Here is a 15,141-nt window from a genome sequence, read left to right as displayed (position 1 = left end):
ATCGCTAAATTTTCCTCCCTGCACAATATTATTTAGTAAAAGTGCAACACTGATCACCAAACATAAGTCAGTTTACTTTTTTCACATAATTGTTTTTCTCCTAATGCAGACAAAGCATTATAATAAATATCTGCTTATTATAGTAGTCTAATTGATTTATTATGCATTTTTGTTCTACTTGATCCATATGACTATTAATTCAAAATATGGCTGGGTAAACATAACTCTATCATTTTTATCACTTCTTATGAGAGAATATCATTTCTTAAATTTGAAGAATCCATCTTTTAGTCAGTCAATTTTAGTGAACATAACACTTTACACCTATCTAATAAATTGCAATACATTTCACTTACTGTCTATTTTATTACCAAATTTAAACAATAAATTCCATTTTGACCTTTTTAATCTCGCGTGTTGCTTCCTATTCTCACTGTAGCTCCTCAGTTCAAGACTAAACTGAATACATTTTCTTCGTTTCTACTAATTTCTAAATAAACTATCATGAATAAACTAATTATGTGTCATGTAATCACTCTAACTAAGAAAGCTTCAGAGCAATGTTACATTTATCTCATAAAAGTCATTCAATAAACTTATTAGACAATTAGAAAAATAACTCTAGAGAACAACTTTTTGCACTCTTACATATTCCTTATATGTACATTTCTTTTTCTTTATATCTAACAATCTAAAAGTTTGTCTATCATCCTTTTAAACCATTAGCATTATAACTTAATTATTATTAAAACTTCCTTGTATTCGTATGCAATTTATTTTCAATCTTCAATACTTCTGTTTAGTTGACCCATTATCTGACCTTATTTCTGATAGACTTCCAATCTAAGGATTACTTCTCTGTCAGAGATTTAATTTCTGTTCCTGCCCCTCCTCTGTTGATTTCATTGCTTTTACCCATCTATATCATGTCCACATGGTATACTGATATATGGCCTATTTTTGTCGCTATTCTTTTCTTAACTTTGTTTTTGCCACAAATTTCACAAAACTTTGCAAAAATGACTTTTAATTTAAAATGCCTATAATTTTATATTCATTTTAATTTTTAATTTCCTTATCTTACTCCCCCCTTTGCGCACTGGTTTAAAACCATTGCGCATCTGGACTGAGAATATTCAAAAGTATTCATTGGTTCAATAATCTGTCGTTCATGTGAATGGCAAATATCTATTCTTGACCCCCCTCTGGTGCCATTTAGATTGTTCATAAGGGCTTGTTTGTTACTTAATTTCAATAACTTCTTGTAAGTCTATAAACTTTCTAAAAGTACTACTTAATATTAGTCAATTGCATATTGAATCAAATCTTATAAATTCAATTTTGACATTGAATATTTGTTAATACCCAGTGTTAATACTTGCTTTAATTTCAACTGTAGCCTTAAATTAATTAAGTATACCCTTGTATTGACAAGTTACATCTGAGTACCCTTTAAGATTTATTTTAAAGTTATTTTTAGTTCTAATTTTTTCCTTCATGAATTGTCCTAATTCCCATTATGCTATATCAATTTCTTAAATTAATTGTTAACATTATTTTAGTTTCTTTTCTTAATTAGTCATTATCATTGTTTTCTATGTTGCGTAATATATTTTTACTTTCAATCATTTTTGCTATGATGGGGTTATTATTAAGTTGCTACTGAATCTATTCAAGGGCTGAACATCCAATCATAGGAAAGTTGGTTGATGTTGACTATTGTTTGAGCTTGTACTCATCTCTGTTGAGTCTCTCTTTTGCACAGTTCTTCTCATTACTGTGTTTCTGGTCAAGTTTGTCTTTTCTTCCATTCTTGATTTGATTATTCTGTTAACCTTGTCATCAATCATTACATCTTTCACCAGGGTGTCTCCAGTGAGTCGTTTGTTGCAATGGACTCTTTCTCTCATTGTCAGCATGTCCTTGATCCTTCACTTCAGTTGTGGGGGGTTGCTGAAGTTAGTTGGTTTATTTTAAGTTGAGAGGCATGAACTCAAATGTCACACTGTTGATCACTTCCTCTGAAATTACAAAATACAGTTACTGATTCTTTTTGTTATTGTCCTTCTCGCTGTTACCTGTAGAAAGGTCATGTGGGCTGAGTGGTGTCCTTTCTGCTTTCATTAACAGCAGGACTTTAATCCATATATTCTCATTTGTTTTTCATAAATTTGACTTTTGATCATTATTTGCAACTTTTTGCATTTTTCTCACAATAAATTTCCAATGTACTTTTATAATTAGTCAATACAACTCAGTTATCTCTTTGTCTTGAGTTCCACTATCAACCCACTATTTATTAGGCATCTTGGACAATACTCAACCCACTTTGACAAAAGTTACAAGACAATATTTCATACTTTTGACAAAGATCAGCTCCATCACGATATGCTGAAAAGAAAGGCAGATGTGTTAAGCGCAAAGAAAGTCAGATATGTTATGCGCTGCGCAAATGTGGCACTGTTTTTTCTCTTTTTATTTTTCTCTTTTCATTCTTTGTTTTTTCATATTGTTACTTCAGTTCCTGACCAGGAAATTTAACCAAATCCATCCATGGTCATTATTTTATTGGGCAGAATTTGCCCTGTGGGCCCACATGTTAAATTTTAAATACAGCTGTATTGGCAAAATAATTGATTTGCCTTAGTGTTTCTTCAAACACCATCTCTCACTCATTCACACTCAGTCTCTCTCACACACACTGGCCAGCATACACTCTTGCAGGTTGTGCTCTAAATGTGGCATCCTATAATTTTAGCCAAGGGTTGATCAGGTCAACACAACTATGTCAAACACTATTAAGAAGAGTCAATGATCATAAGGTTTAGTTTAACACCATTGTTATAATCCTTTTTTTTTTTTTATATAAATTCTAATTGACTAAATATTTTAGAATAATAAGCCTGCCATTGTAATTTTTCAAATACATTTTGTCATTTGTTTTTCTGATTTTTCCTATTCTTTTTTTTTTTTTTTTTTCATGAGCTGCTTTATGAAATAAATTGGAGATCTCTGCATAATCTTGGATCCATGGCCAACAACATTTCCATCTCAGTATCCCAGTTTTGAAAGCATTTTTTGCGATTTCATAATTTTGGACCTTTGGAGTAATTTTTTCTCCAATCTATATCTCTAAAAAATTATCAAAACAAAATGGAGTGACCAGTATCATTGTTTTGCAAACAATAATAATAATTCTTTGACATTTTGTGTCTATCTTTTTCTTTTCTACAGAATAATTTTTCTCATACTTTTAGCCCTATAGTTGTTTAATGTAATAGCCCTCACTATACCAAATCCAGCCTCAGTTTGAACTATTTGGTGAGTTGAGCACCCACTTCTCTCTTTCAGTGTATTCTCTTTCTTTTTTATATGGCTGGACTTGAACCTACTGGAAAAGCAGAGAGGGTTAGTTTAGCAGAGAATATAAAGAATTGCTTATGAGACCAGTGAATAATCAGAATGAATAAAGTTAATATAATAACTAAATTTGAAGCAGTCTCTAGAGTGATCATCGGAGTTGCCACACCTGTGTTGCCCGTAAGGGAAGGGTTTCGGTCAGTTCTTCTGTTTTTAGATTATCAGTCTGTTGAAGCTTCATGGCTGTCGCTCTGCATGTGTCGTCAGCCTAGCTGTCACTCAAAGGCCTGTTGTCGTAGACTGGAATATAGGCTCTGTTGTTTCTCTGCCCCTTCTCAGTTTGGGCTTTTGATAGATTTTGCCACAGCTTTGCATCTCAGGATTTTCCTCTTGTCCTCAGGAAAAAGTCTCCAGTGAAATAGTGAAAGTTTCACCTTTTCCAGCATTAAACAGTCTTTCTCCATGCTGAGTTTTCCAGAAAGTGGTCATCTTCAGAAGGGGAGCTGAAAGCCCCTCACCCACTCTTTTTCTTCTCTCTGCAGTCGCGTCTTTGACCTTTCACCTCTTCCATTCGACACTGAAGCCATCTGAAACTTGAACACTTAGAGAGCTGCATAGATCAAATTAGTCTTTATAAATATTTGTTCCTGAGCTATTAGCTCTTTATCTAAATTCCACTTTTTAACCATCTTTTTCCTAGTTCTTTTATACTATATAATAATCACTGGTTGACAACAGCAGTTCTCCCATTCTGTTTTTAGTAAAGCAAGTTCTTCGTTGCAGGAAAAAGCAAGCTATTTCTTCATTGCAATATCAGCAATAATCTAACTTTGATTTTCTGAGTATAATACAATTAAATAATTTTCCCTATCATAAAATCAGCCTTCAATCGTTCTTCTGTATTTGCATGCTGTGTTCAAAATAATCTAACATGGTGAATAAACTTTTCCTCACCCATTCCCAACAATTCCCATTTACTACAATTCTAAGATTGCTGTAAATTATTTATGACTGTTGAAACTTGGTCACCCAATCTTGTTCACTTTTAGCACACTGCACAAGTTATTTTTTCCTTAGCACAAACTTAATTATCTACAATAGAATCATTTTTCTCACTTTGTCTTCAGGGATAATGAGATACAAATTTTAGACGTCTTCAGATATAAGATATAATATATTAAGCACGTGCATTTTTATTTATTTATCCATTAATATATATCAGTCCATTTATTAATTAAATATATATTTTATAACTTTAACTTATTTCATACTACAATAATCTGCAAGATTATTATCTTGAAACAATTGTTTTCTTTTACTATTTCCTTTACTTTTAATACTCATTTATATATTACTTGTCTCTCAAGCTCATTCACACATTCCTTGTCACCTATTTTTAACCACAGTCACAGTCAAGCAGACACACAGGACAGGATCCTACATACACACACAGAGCTATATTCTACTCACAGTGTTTCTCACTGTTTTTACAAACAATACTTCACTGAATAACTTTAAACTGTCACAGACCTCTGCGATTCAATTTAGCTTACCCGAGCAGTCCATTGTCATTCCTATAACAATGCGGTAACCATAAGCTAAACTTATCTGTGCGCATGCTATCTTATTAACCTTAATAAGAAACACAGATAAAACTGATAACCTTACCAGTATACTCATTATCCTTAATGAGCAGAAAATGATTAACCTTAATCATTAACATTTACCATTATCCTTAACAGTAAATATAAAACAACAACTGATTAACCTTAACCAGTACACTTGTTAAACTTAACAAGCAAACATCTCAAATCCTTACATACGTATGACAAAACCTTTAGCGGCACATCAGCAGTACCAATATTCATACAATCTGCACCAGGTTATTTAAACACAGGCAAACACTAACGGGAGCTCCGCCGCGCTATAACACAGTACTTGATATCATCAACAACAATAGACAATTATTTCTAGAATCAAAGATCCTCTTTTCAATTTTTTAGTTCTTTAAACTTGGAGAAGCATTTTTAAAGGGTCTTACCACTCTGGCTCACTGGTGACAACACATACTTTTTCAAAAGCAAAAATTTGCTCACCTCAAAGTACAGTGGCCACTGTTGTCTGTGTCGGTCACCAGTGTTGCCTTTCGTGGTTCCTTCAGCCTCAACCCAAGTCCTGCCGGGGTCGCCAAATGTTGTGGTTTTCAATCTTTCTGAAAAATAACTTCGCAGAGATCTTTGATGCCAGAAATAATTAGACTTTATTTTCGAACGCCGTCCCGTTCCATAGAACGGCGCTCTAACGCTCTCTGGCCCTCTGGCCTTCCAGTGCGCTCCCGAGTATCTTTTGGTTCAGAGTTATATACATACATCTTCTTCCAAAGAAGGTAACACACCCTATAGATAGTTTTGGGTAAAGGTCTTTTACCATGTGACTTCTCAGAATAGAATTTTCTGCAGCAAACAACATTCCATTCAAGGTCTTTCACATACACAGAGGAAATCCAAAGTCACAGACAGAAGAAATAATTGTGTCCAAATATATAGCAAAATTACTTGTTTTCTAAATAATAAAATCTTCAACACTGGCGAGCGCTTCTTCCAGGGACTCTCTATCGAGGTCATGTACTACCACTCTGCCTATTTCTCTGCACTGGCCGGGCTTCTCTGTCACCAGCTCAGCCCTGATAGATTCTGGAGCAGAGGGGAATTTTGCTGACGAGGCGTGGGCTCAAGAGCAAGGTATTCCCCTCAAAGACTTAAGAGACTCCACCCCCCTTTTTGCCCTAGATGGTAGTACCCTTCCTAAGATTCAGAGGAAGACCGTCCCTCTCTCCCTTACTGTCTCTGGGAACCACAGAGAGACTATTTCTTTTTTTCTTTTTTGTTCGCCTTATTGTCCAGTGGTTTTAGGTCACCCCTGGTTGGTTCAACATAATCCTCAAATCAATTGGGCTAATAATTCTGTTTTGTCTTGGAAATTGTCTTGTCATGTCGAGTGTTTAACCTCTGCAATTCCTCCTGTTTCCTCTGTTTCTCAGGAAAAACCAGGTGATTTGTCAGGAGTGCCGGAGGAGTATCACGACCTGTGCGGGGTGTTCAGTCGTTCCCGAGCCACTTCTCTTCCTCCTCATCGACTGTACGATTGTAGCATCGACCTCCTCCCGGGTACAATGCCTCCACGGGGTAGACTTTATTCTTTGTCGGCACCCGAACGCAAAGCACTCGAGAACTACCTTTCCGAGTCTCTAAATGCGGGTACCATTGTACCGTCTTCGTCACCGGCCGGCGCGGGTTTCTTTTTTGTTAAAAAGAAGGATGAATCTTTGCGTCCCTGCATTGACTACAGAGGGCTGAACGAGGTCACTGTCAAGAATCGTTATCCCTTGCCACTGATGTCGTCAGTTTTTGAACTACTCCAGGGAGCAAAGTTTTTTACAAATCTCGACCTTCGTAACGCATACCATCTCATGCGCATTAAGGAGGGCGACGAATGGAAGACCGTCTTTAACACGCCCCTCGGTCACTTTGAATACCGGGTTCTAGCATTCGGTCTAGTCAACGCTCCTGCCGTGTTTCAAACCCTTGTCAATGATGTCCTTCGGGACATGCTAAATATCTTTGTCTTTGTTTATCTCAACGACATTCTGATTTTTTCACCATCTCTCGAGGTGCACGTCCAACACATTCGTCGGGTCCTCCAGCGCTTGCTGGAGAATTGACTCTTTGTTAAAGCCGAGAAGTGCTCTTTTCACGTCCCATCTGTTACGTTTCTCGGTTCGGTCATTTCTGCGGAGGGGATCCGTATGGATCCTACTAAGGTTCAAGCTGTTATCGATTGGCCCGTTCCTGACTCTCGTGTCGTGCTTCAACTGTTTCTCGGTTTAACTATTTTTTATCGCCGTTTTATTCGTAACTTTAGTCAGGTGGCTGTTCCTCTCACCGCCTTGACTTCAGTTAAGTCTAAGTTCGTGTGGTCAGTTTCTGCTCAGCGCGCTTTCGATTTTCTTAAATCCCTTTTCACGACCGCCCCTATTCTGCTCACTCCCGACATCGCGAGGCAATTTATCGTCGAGGTCGACGCTTCTGAGGTGGGGGTCGGGGCTGTTCTTTCCCAGCGCTCGTCAGTAGATGAGAAGGTACATCCCTGTGCCTTCTTTTCTCATCGCCTCTCGCCCGCGGAAAGCAACTATGACGTCGGGAACCGTGAATTACTCGCCATACGCTTGGCATTGGGAGAATGGCGTCAGAGGGAGCTCAGGTTCCTTTTGTGGTTTGGACGGACCACAAAAACCTCGAGTATATACGTTCTGCCAAGAGGTTAAACGCTCGTCAAGCTCGCTGGGCTTTGTTTTTCACGCGTTTCGATTTCACCATCTCTTTTCGTCCCGGGTCGAAGAACGTAAAGCCTGACGCGCTTTCCCGCCTCTTCGACTCCTCGACTTCCACCACTGCACAGGATGGTCCTAAGGAGAGGAGTTGGGTTTCGGCTCGGGACATTCTGGACCCCTCGCTCATTGATGATTTCCTCCAGTCTCGTCAGTCCCCTTCCTCGGGAGCGCCAGGAGGCGCTTGTTGAGGGAGGGGTACTGTCATGGTCCTGGCTTTCTTTCCCTTTACTCTGTCTCCCCCTTCTGGACACATACATGTACACTCGCTGATGACCACACCATTCATCACGCACGCACGCATCTCTCTCTCTCATTCATTACGCTCACACATCTCTCTCATCACTCCCAGCTGTCTCCAGTCTCTACTCGTTAGCATGTCATCCTTTCCACACCTGTTCTCTCTTTCTCTAATTATCTCTGCTTCTTTTACCCCTGCTTTCCCCTGTCTCTTTGCCAGATTATTTCGTGAGTAATGCGGGTGAGGTTTCTGTGCTCTTACCGATCTTTTCTGTCTTGTCCTGTCCTATCCAGTGCTCTGCGGAGTTTGTTCAGCCACACTGTGTTTGCGACTAAGCTGTGCTTGTTACAGAGTTCCTGCCCAGTACCCATCCTACATTGTCTGGTGATACCTGACCTTCTGTGAGTACCTGGGTTGGCTGGCACCGCTTCAGTGTTGTCTACCACCGAGATCGTTCTGCTGTCTGAATGGGGACCCATATTACTTTCTGTCATCCCTGCTCCGTTGGAGGACTCTCAGTTACACTTAAGATTGAACTTTCAGTACTAAATCCTCCGGACAGCATTTTCTGTTTATTAAGTACAGTCTTACTGCTGCATTTCGCCTTTGGGTCGTCCTTCTCACCACATCACAGTTGGATGCATCAAAGCACTTTTGACCATGTCATGTCCAGAAGAACTACCATCCAATTCATCCGAGCTGATTTTTGGTATGTAGTCAACATCGCTGCAGTCTGTGACATCACTGTAGTCTGGTCACATAACGCACTTCCTGAATACTGAATGAGAGAATTTAACACTTACTCAAGGCAGTGATTGCTGTAACATTACGTCTGATCGTATTGCGGATACTATTATGCAAGCAAAGCTTTAAAAAATGTAGCATATAAAGTATCACATGGCAAGTCACATACCTGTCTGTCTTTTTCTTGATGGCCTTAAAGAGCATATCTGGAAGAGGATGAATACAAACAAATATAAATAATATATAATTTCATATAATCTATTGTTAGTTCTACCATTGCAATACACCCCGACCATCCCAATAATTCAGCAAATGAATCTACCCACCTCCCTTAAAGGCCATGGTGCAGGTTTTTTTTTTTTTGTGGCAATTTTCTATTTGGTAATAAACATTTAAAAAGTTATCCATTGTATTTGATGTTGTAGGGTACTAAAAAATTAAAATATAATACGGAAAAGTAGGTGATATGTTAGCATTTAGCTACAGCTTAGCGATGATTCTTATTTCTCCCACAATGCATTCAATGACGTCACATGAGGTACTCGCTGACTGTTGGACGACAGACGAAAGCCCGCGGCCCGCCTTACCATTGAGGGAGAGTGATACGAGGAGTAGCTAGCTAGTGAAAGAGTGACAGTGACAGATTTATAAGTAAAGAAAGATAGATAACGATAGATAGATAGATAACGATAGATAGATAACGATAGATAGATAGATAAGCATAGCATATATAGTGAGAGATAGCATAGCATAACAGATAGCTTAGAGATGAATAAAGAGTAGATCATAAATAACGTTAGTCAAAATGGTTTATTACAGTGTTTGTGGCGGGTGCAAGAACTCCAGCAAAACTGGACATAGGGTCCATTGCTTCCCCAAGGACAAAGGGATCTTCCGAAGTTGGGTGCAGTTTGTGAAGATTAGGCGGGCAGATTTTTCAGCGAGCTCTGTCACCGCCTACTCGAGAATATGCAGCGCGCATTTCAAAGAGGAGGATTACAACTCAGGGGACGCCAAGATGGTCTCACTTGGTTTCAAGAGTGAGAGAAGTGCTAAATTACTTCCTACCGCCGTGCCGTCTGTGAACGCAAACCTCTCTAAGAGGGTCGAGAGACACCGTCTGCCGCAAGCGAGAAATTGCCACGGAAAGCATCATGCTAACGTTAATGTTTACAAGCTGCGTGTTAGCTAGATCTGTGTGTATTTTGTATACCGTGCTCCCTTTGACACAGCCTCCACTAATTTACAAGCACGATCACTCTGACATTAGAAGAGCATATTTCGTGATTCACGAATAAAAATTAGAATAATAACAAAATTGCCCTGAGGTAAAAGTCCATATCATCATGAGTGTTTGGATCAGATCAAGCGGCTTTCGCAATGGTGTGTTCGCGTTTTGTTTTTTGACTGCTACGGTTCTCTTTCACATATATGTGACCGTGTCGCCAGGGCTGTAGTGAAGGCTAAACGCAAGTAAAACATTTAGTATCGCATATCTGGGTCCACTGTACTGTAATCTAAGTCAGTGGTTCCCAACCTTTTTTCTCTTGTGTAGCCTCTTAGCATTTTTCTCACCCACTCGCACTGTTTTGATTTTGGTACGGCTGTGCCATAGGTTATTGTTTCCACTGGGAAACTAATGTTAGTTGTAGCACACACGTCCCATTTTATCGATGGACTTATGAAATGATTGGGAATATTTACTTATCGTCTTGGAATTTCAAAGATAAGTAAATAATTCTCAGTACTTCCAAGTTGAAAATAAATGATTAAATGTTTAATGTGCTCCTGCAATGTGCCTGTGCACCCAATGTGCTTGCGAATCACTTCTAAGTATTCATAGTATACCCACCTCTTATTTCACCACTACACCCTTGCATTTTGCTGACCCTTTTTCATATTTGTTTTTGCAAGATGTTGATAGACGCCTCACAGCAGGAGACTGTGGACAGTGTAGACACTGTGGAGAGTGTCTATACTGGGGATCAGCCCTTGCCCTCCTCCACTTCTGACGCTGGGACACAGTGTTCTTTGAAGCCCCCCCCCCCGATGGTCTCACGGTAAAACTTGGGTATTTTAAGGGGTAGATATTATCATATAGTCTAAAACATTGCCAGTATCTATGCAATCAGAAGATTTCCATACACATTGATTAAATTAATACATAGCCTACACCAAAAAACATAGCCGTTTAGATTTGCCACGATTGTCACATGTTTGGGTGTTTACTGCCTCTCCACAGCTGTGCAGGTTAACCTGAAGCCCAAGATGGTCAGTGTGAGCACACAGACATCATTCTGCCCACAAACCTCCACTCCCCTCACTAGTCCTGAACAGACAGATGAAGATGATGATAATGCCTCTGTCATCAGTGACTTATCATGGGTGCCCGAAGAGCCGATGCATGAGGAGCATGAGGAGGACTTGTTTGATGAGCCACCTTACACGTGTGATCCCCACCACAAGTGATATCATTTAAAACCAACATAGACTATTTTGAATGCTCATTTTTGTATACTGTAGCTTTGGTAGTTTGAATGATGCCCCCCCCCCCCCCCCCCCATACAACAATTTTTTTGTTTTTGTAGTGGCATTGACAAATTCATTGTTTGCCAAGAGGAGCTGATGTGCCTTTTTGACATCTGTCCGGCCTGTTGTGAGAGGTCAGATAGTAGCATCGTGCAGCAGGAAGGAACTTTTCTTAAGATCAAGCAGGTATGGTTTTGTTTACTCAGCAAGCCATCTGATTATAAAATCAGAATATCTAATTACAATTTGATAGCTCTGACTGTCTTGCCAGTTAATTTACAATGTATGTACCAGGCTGGCTTTAGTCTATTGGTTTGTGATGGCATCATATTTGAGTGTTATATACTGTATTGGTCATGTGTGTTTCATTGAAAACACGAAATCTTTGACCAGTAATGTACAGTACTTAATCTATATTGAATCCTGATATACTGTTGATTACTCTTTTTATTTATTTATTTATTTTTCTAACTTATTTATTTATTTTTGACATATCCAGGTCTGTGCATCATGTGGCTACCACCGGTTCTGGCAAAACCAGCCAATGCTCCACAGGAACATGCCAACCTGCAACCTCCTGTTAAGCGGGGCCATTCATTTCACTGGATGTTTGGCCACCCAGACATTAAGAATGTTGACTCTGTTTGGCCTGCAGTGCATCAGTGCGAGCAGTTACTTTCGCCATCAGCGCCGCTACACCATCCCAGTAATCGTTCAGGCCTGGCAAAACGATCAAGCGAAGAATTTTAGTGACCTACGGGCAATGGATGGTGGGCTAGTTCTTGCTGGTGACTGCAGGTAAACCAGTGTGAGAGCTCATAGACCAGTTGCACATTTTGATTTTGTTATTTGTTATCCTGTAGGGTGGCTTTATTTGGCATTTTCAGATGACATGGTGGATGGTCTTTACAGACCTTGGTTATTAAAAACTTGAAACCTAATTCAAATTTGTAATTAATTCCAGGTCAGATTCTCCTGGGCACTGCGCAAAGTATGGATCCTACTCTCTGATCGAGGACAGAGTGAACAAGGTGGTGGATGTTCAGCTTGTTCAGGTAAACCTGATGTTATTAGACAAAGAAAGGAACTCTGCAATTTAGTAAACTGATTGTATATTAATATAACATCTTTCCACTAGTACAACGATGCTTAGAGCTTTGTGTATTGCCTAACTAGAGTATAGTGTATCGTAATGCTTGGACCAGCAACGCGTCGGTTCATTCACGCCTCCTTCAACAACACCAGCATTCTACACTTACACTCTTATGTCATGTTGCAGAGCTCAGAGGTCCCCAACAGCTCATGGTGTGAGCTTGAAGGGCTCAAGCGCAGTGTTGGCCTGCTGAGGGGAAAAGACCTGCATTTGGCAACGCTGATCACGGACCGTCATCGCCAGGTATTTACAATAAAAATGCAGTATAGAATGTAAATATCTGAATTGCACTGAAGCTGGATTTTTGTGGTTTGCTTATGCACTGAGGGCCACACAGGTCAATCATCCACTAAAGCTTGTTTATTTCTCCTTAGGTTGCCAAATGGGTGAGAGAGGAGCTGAGCCCTGAAGGGACACAGCATTATTTTGATGTGTGGCACATTGCCCAAAGTATGTATCCAATGTTGGAACCTTGAAGCAGTTTTTGTTAGTGCATATCAATTAATACCATTTGTTATAAAACAGGTCTGGGGAAGGCCTTAGATGCAGCTTCAAAAGAGTGTGACCAACTACAGCTGTGGAGGCCTGCTATAGTGAATCACCTCTATTGGACTGCAGCCTCGACCCCAGACGGCAACCCAGCAGTCATGGAGGCTAAATGGAAAAGTTTAGTCAACCACATCCAGGACATCCATGACCATGACACCCCTGCCTTCTCCAGTTGTGCCCATGGCCCTCTAGACGGGGATCAGCGCAACAAAGAGTGGCTGGACCCAGGTACAGCACACACAGCATGTGGTATTATGTACGCTCTACAGTTTTGTTGTATTTGCTGTCTGAGTGCTTAGATATGTGACCTATGATGATTAAATTATTTTTTCATTCCCTGGCAATCTCATAACATTCTGTTTACTGTTTATGTTTGCTATAATTCATAAGCAGGACCATTTCATGTGTTTCCATTAAAAAATTGTTTTTTTGTCTGAATCTATCTTCTTGTCTATTTATACGTTTTCCATCTGTGTGTGTGTGTCTGTCTGTCTGCCTCCCTGCCTACCTGTCTTGGTCTTTGCAGGCTCATTGGCAGCAGTAAAGTTGGAGAACATAATCGCGAGGACTGCCTTACTCAAAGATGTTCGACAGCTGTCTCCACAGCACCAGACCTTCTCCCTTGAGGCTTAGCACTCCCTCATCTTGCACTTTGCGCCCAAGCACACAGGGTTTTCATACCTTGGGATGTATAGCAGGTCAGTGCTATCCAATGGAATAATACAGCCAATTATTATGCCTTTTATAGTAATAATAGTACCTATTATCATGCCTATTGTAGTATTTTGTCATACATAAACCAAGTTTCAAAAAATTTCTCAAATGTGTTATTTTGTAGGCTTCTCTTAGCGGCGCTGCATTATAATCACAATGCCAACCGGGAGACAGCACGGAGAAGTGATGGGACGGAGAAGTACTGCGTGCGGTATCCGCGCTTCAGAAAAGGTGCCCATGTGGTGCGTCCCATCAAAGAGGCAGCCTCATACGGTAAGCAGTGTCATGCAGCTCTATCATATTTTGAGATGGCTCACGAGACATCTGTGATCACTGGCAATGATCTTTATTAAGTATTATTATTATTATTATGTCTGCAGGTTATGCAACATCATTGATGAAGCCCCTTCAGGAAAGCTACACCCATTCACCTGCAGCTCTTCGAGAGGTTAGCGCTAATCTGTCCTCTGATGCACCCGCCCCCATCGCCAAATCCTTTGAACAGGTTCCTAAGGAGGAGGCCGTCAGCCTCTTCCTAGCCCGGCAGTCACGCTACAAGAGAACCTAAATTCACATTATTACATTTTTTTTTCCACAGACAATTCCAATGATTTAGTTGTAAGTATTTATTTTATTTTAATTTATTTTAGTAAGTATTTATTTAGTTATCTTCTTTCCTTCTGTCCCTGTCATCTCATTTGGTGGTGGTTTCCTGTATTCTGCATCTTTTGTTTTTTCTTTGTGTGCTGTTGCTTTGGTTTTACTTTGCACTAAATCATTACATTTTTTCGTCTTTGTAAGTGGCAATAATTGTCGCTGTACCCCATTCACGGGGTCCTGCATGCTGCATGTCTGCTCCTCTGTCTGTTATTTGCATGAAATTTGTTGTATGTAATTCAAAATAATTTACCAATCATTTTACCTGTGCCTTGTCAACGTCTGTGTGCGGTGTTGTCTGGGCTCACTGTGTCAGCTTGATGTGCTTTTGCATGTAACACTGCATATGCATTCATGAAAGAGTGTGTGTGTGTGTGTGTGACTGTGTGTGTGACTCTGTGTGTGCGTGCGTGTGTGTAAGTGAGTGTGAGTGTGAGTGAGTACGAGAACCATCAGTTGACCCTCAGGTAAGACCGCACTTTTCCAGGCATCTGAGAAATATAGCCAAGATTCGACCATTTTTATCCTTGGATGATGCTAAGCAACTCATACATATTTTTATTTTCTCCCATCTTGATTACTGCAAAGCTATGTACACTGGCCTTTCGAAGAGTTCTTTAGCGAAGCTACAATTGATACATAATGCTTCTGCCAGAGTACTAATGAAATTAAAGCGTAGCATTCCATGAATGAAAAGTGCTATACAAAAAATTTTTTTATTATTATTATTATTTATGAAAGGTATCAGGTCTAGCCCTTCATCAGTGGGCTTTTTTATATAGATTTGTTCACTTGCAACCTGTGTCT

The 15,141-nt window shown here is 39.7% G+C and overlaps 1 protein-coding gene and 1 long non-coding RNA gene across 2 annotated transcripts in view; one reads left to right on the top strand and one right to left on the bottom strand.

The window, feature by feature from the left end:
• LOC143713576 (uncharacterized) overlaps positions 1–15,141 on the bottom strand; it is a 380,928-nt gene that overhangs the window by 347,862 nt on the left and 17,925 nt on the right. The window lies entirely within an intron of this gene.
• LOC143713532 (uncharacterized) lies at positions 7,600–12,890 on the top strand. Its single transcript, XM_077204861.1, has 7 exons — positions 7,600–7,897; positions 10,975–11,197; positions 11,321–11,447; positions 11,761–12,059; positions 12,226–12,316; positions 12,541–12,657; positions 12,789–12,890. Exons 1-7 carry the CDS (start codon positions 7,600–7,602, stop codon positions 12,888–12,890), a joined length of 1,257 nt encoding a protein of 418 aa, XP_077060976.1.

Source organism: Siphateles boraxobius, unplaced genomic scaffold (assembly GCF_051911475.1).
Source record: "Siphateles boraxobius isolate OS27281-9 unplaced genomic scaffold, OSU_SipBor_1 52, whole genome shotgun sequence".
NCBI lineage: Eukaryota > Metazoa > Chordata > Actinopteri > Cypriniformes > Leuciscidae > Siphateles > Siphateles boraxobius.
Note: the sequence above shows the minus strand (reverse complement) of the source record. Positions and strands in the feature narration are given on the sequence as shown.

Bases quoted from the DNA above. Each gene is read 5' to 3' on its own strand.
- LOC143713532 (XM_077204861.1), top strand. From the start codon at position 7,600: ATGGCGTCAGAGGGAGCTCAGGTTCCTTTTGTGGTTTGGACGGACCAC. The intron at 12,060-12,225 runs GTAAACCAGTGT...AATTAATTCCAG, and splicing joins GTTCTTGCTGGTGACTGCAG to GTCAGATTCTCCTGGGCACT. The intron at 12,317-12,540 runs GTAAACCTGATG...GTCATGTTGCAG, and splicing joins TGGATGTTCAGCTTGTTCAG to AGCTCAGAGGTCCCCAACAG.